Below are 4001 nucleotides of genomic sequence, written 5' to 3'. Positions count from 1 at the left end.
TTAGCTTTCCCTAATTTGGTAAGCAAATTCAAATCCTTATTACCTTATATATCCCATCGTATCTGTTCCCCTCTACAGGGGCATATTTGCTGTGCTTGCCCCCTTTGACACTCCTCACCACTCGGACGGGCTTCCCAGCTCTCCAGTCCTTGGCTTCAGCTCCATTCTTGTCGTTGATGGGGGCACTGCAGTTCAGAGCCAGAGCCCTGCAAGACAAAGCCCAATCAACTCAGTGTGCCAGGCAGAACTCCTTAGGAGCAGAGGGAGGATAAAGCATCTGTCTGGGAGATAATGAGGCCTCCTGAGCAGGGACCACGTTTTAAATACACCAGTTACTCATGACATTAACCTAATGCAATTGCAGGGACCAGATTCTCCACTCTCATCCACACTTATTTGGGAGAGTAACAGTTCAGAACTACAAATGATTTGGTCTCCCAGGGTGGTGTCCCTCTGCAAAGGTCTTCTGAAAAGAGCATGAAAACTACTACTCTGTTAAGTTTCAGTGAACATTAAATGTGAGACTGATACCATTCACAATTCTGTTTCATTTACAGTGCACTCTAAGAACCATTTCCATTGTGCAGCTGAGCCAGCAGTGACAGGCACAGAGCCTACAACACAACCTAAACTTTACAGTGTTCTTCACTGTTTAAGCACAAAGTGGTTTAACACTAAGTTAACAGTGTTAAAGTGTTTTTTCACTTAACCAGTTTCTTTTGATCCACAGGGGACAAACAGTTTTTCAGGTTGAGAGATGGCAGGCACTGAGGTCAGAACAGAGCACGACCCTGCTGACCTGTTGGTGTTGGTGAGTTTTTGATCACAAGACTGCTCCGCTGTGCGCTTGTTCCCAGACAGGTCACGCCCTCCGCTCCCTGTATATGTGAAGGAATTTCCATGATCCTGAAACGTACATGGATGGTTTCGACATATTCACAAAAATAACTCAATAAAAAGCAGAAAGTCTGTTAATCAAGTAGCTTTAAGAGGGTGTCCTCAAAGCACAAAGGGTGCTTCCTCTGCTTCATCTCCCAGACTCAGCTAGTCCACGGTTCTCCCTGATATTGCCAGGGGAGAAGGGTCAGGGTGGCAGCTGGTGTCCTGTCACACATCCTAACAGCACAAAGCACATTCAGAAGTTGGACTTCTGTCCCTAGTTTTGTCCTGAACATCCCCTGACACAAACATCTGGCAGCACACACAGTGAGACTGTTCAAACCACAGATGGGATGGAGACCCTGAAAAGGCAGCTAAGGACTCCTGGATTAAAAGCTCAATACTAAACTTAATTGAATGATCCTGTTCCTCAGGACAGCACACGTTACTTGACTATCATTCCTCCTTTGCCTAGTTTTCTACTGAAGAACAGAAGTCTCATCAATATGTAGAAAGTAGGCAAGTGAATATCAAGTGTGGAAATGCCAAAGTCTTTGTTTTAACAAGTGGTTTGGTTCTCAGGCATAAATAATCAAGATTCACTTACTACATCATCTTCATAGCCACCTGCCAGAACCAAGGAATAAGCACCATCATTACTCCTGCCATGGATCCCTGCTACGTGGGGCCTGTGGACACCAGATTCGCTCACCTGGGGAAGAAAGAGAGGCAGAGTTAGCTGGGCAGCTGCTGTCCACAGCCTACAAACCACCTGACTGCTTGCTCAGCTTGGAGCTAAACTCATAGGACTATTTCAGATCTGTTTGGCATATGTTACAGGGTCAAACTGTGTTCTCACCACTCTCCTTCCAAAAGCTCCAGGTAAAGAAATAAAGCTTTTAAAAAACAAATCACTGCACATTTCAGTGATTTGAACACATGGATATATTTTTTTGATGAGGATTTAGAAATTTGGATCTTGCTTGCTGAGATTGCTTATTGAAAAGCTCTAAGAATTTAAGAATTATATAGATATTAGATGTTTGTATAAGGGGACTGGTTTTGAAAGACTTGTAATAGCACCCTTCACCTAATGCCTGAGGAGGAGATCTGGATACATCAGTGCTGCTTCTTCCCCAGCTTCCTAACAAGATGAGAAAACCTGTATATCTAGAGATCCAAGAGAGACCCTTTCCAGGAGAACAAGTGGGAGATACCACACATCTCCAAGACAAACTACTGGATACAAACACATCTGGTCTGCAATTTTGGAGCTATTAAAAAAAGCACTTAAAAACCCCAACACTTGAAATGCCCAGACAATGCAGCATTAGTTCTGGAACACTTGACCTAGACAAAGCCAGAATTCTTTCCTTTCTGTGCGTACATACCCAGTGGCACACACTCCAAGATTAACCATTTCATGTTCCTCCTAAGAGCTGAATCATTCCCATTTTTCCCCTGGAGGCTGAGGCCAGGATTCAGCTTCATACCTGGACTCTGAACTTCCACATGGTGCCAACAGGAATCCCAGGAATGGGTCCATAGTGGTTTGAAGGGACGATGGTACATTCCTTCGTGCGACCAACACACGCCATGCCCTGTTCCAAAGAGCAAGGCCAATCAGCCAAGAACTGCAAGGAGGTAACACACACTGCTCTTCAAAATAAGACAGCTTTTGAACTGACCTTGCCCCAGTCTCTCCGTGAGGATGAATTAGCAGATGCCATCTTTTGTTTCTTTTTACTTTCTTTTAATTTCTCTCCTGCTAAAACCACCTCGCTCGCATCATTTCGACACTCAGGGCAATACCTAAAGTCACCAGTCAAGGAGAATTAACTAGTAGAAAAGTCTTGCATTAAAAAATTTCCTCAAAACACAGTGAGTTAGGTTACAGTATCCCCAGGTGAAAGCAGACAGTGCTCTGGAACAACTCTCCATCCTGGAATTAGACCAGTGTTAGCTCGTGCCTTCACACAGTCTAAGCCACTGCAGATGTGCCAGGAAGTCAGTTGTATCACAAAATCACTGTGTGAACTGCTGAGACAGGACACAGGTACCACCATGTTCCTCTTTCTATATGTATATAGATAGTGAAATACTTCTATCCCCATATATTTAATATAGAAACCAGTCTATGCCACCAGCCCGACGGGGTGATGAGGCCTGGGGACGACCTGTAAGTGACACATAAATCAGGACACAAGTTAAGTCTCCTGGCATCAGATTTGCTTTTGGTTTATAAGTAGTTCTACTTCTTCCCAAATAAGCACATAAATCCCAAAAGCAGGAAAATGGGTTTGAAAGACATGGGCTTAAGACATCCTCTCACTAAGCTGATGCTCAAGAAAAGTTATGAAGTCCTATCAAAAAAACCCAAACCAATACACACACACACACACACACACACACACACAGACCTCCTCTTCACCTCCCTACAGTCACAATATTGCCACCTAAGGGCAGCCTGAAGTCCAGACCTCACTTTCTGCTCCTAAGTAGATGGGAATTACACACACACACACACACACACTTAGAACTGAAGTCCAGACCTCACTTTCTGCTCCTAAGTAGATGGGAATTACACACACACACTTAAAACTTACCAGTCCTCATCATCTGGTATACTGCTGAGGGGAGGGTTGAGGCAGTAGATGTGGAAAGCCATGTCACACTCATCACACATGAGCTGTTTGTCTGGATCCTGTTTTCCTCCACAGATGTGGCAAGCACAAACTCGGCACTTCTTGTTTGGGTTGTCCTTGCAAGCTTTACACACAGGTCCACTTTGCCCTGTTAGCAAAAAGAAACCACAAGGTACTCCAGAAAGTGCCAAGATACACTGGAAATGGTCAAAGGAGTGACAACCACAAGTGTCTTGGAACTCTTAAACCTTTGATCCTCACAAAGACAATGAGCAGAATTTCACAAGGCAGGTCTGAGACATGCAAGAACCTCAACACTCACGTTTTAGTGGACAGGCACTGAGTGGACAAACACTGCCTGGTTCTTCAATCTTATAAATTTCATCCACTAATGTAATGGTGCAGTCGTTCAACGAGTCCCCAGCCTCCCTGCAAAGAGAAATTAAGTCAAAAAGATCTGAATTTGAAAGTCTCTCC

The 4001-nt window shown here is 44.2% G+C and overlaps 1 protein-coding gene across 1 annotated transcript in view; it reads right to left on the bottom strand.

The window, feature by feature from the left end:
- UHRF1 (ubiquitin-like with PHD and ring finger domains 1) overlaps positions 1–4001 on the bottom strand; it is an 8896-nt gene that overhangs the window by 2298 nt on the left and 2597 nt on the right. Inside the window, exons 4-10 of the mRNA XM_008940147.1 lie at positions 3847–3953; positions 3486–3672; positions 2568–2691; positions 2373–2480; positions 1487–1591; positions 800–906; positions 44–206 (exon numbers count right to left, since the gene is read on the bottom strand). Coding sequence (XP_008938395.1) covers positions 44–206; positions 800–906; positions 1487–1591; positions 2373–2480; positions 2568–2691; positions 3486–3672; positions 3847–3953 — 901 coding nt within the window. The remainder of the gene's footprint in view (positions 1–43; positions 207–799; positions 907–1486; positions 1592–2372; positions 2481–2567; positions 2692–3485; positions 3673–3846; positions 3954–4001) is intronic.

Source organism: Merops nubicus, unplaced genomic scaffold, assembly GCF_000691845.1.
Source record: "Merops nubicus isolate BGI_N331 unplaced genomic scaffold, ASM69184v1 scaffold26475, whole genome shotgun sequence".
NCBI classification, from domain to species: domain Eukaryota; kingdom Metazoa; phylum Chordata; class Aves; order Coraciiformes; family Meropidae; genus Merops; species Merops nubicus.
This window is presented reverse-complemented; position numbering and strand designations above follow the sequence as displayed.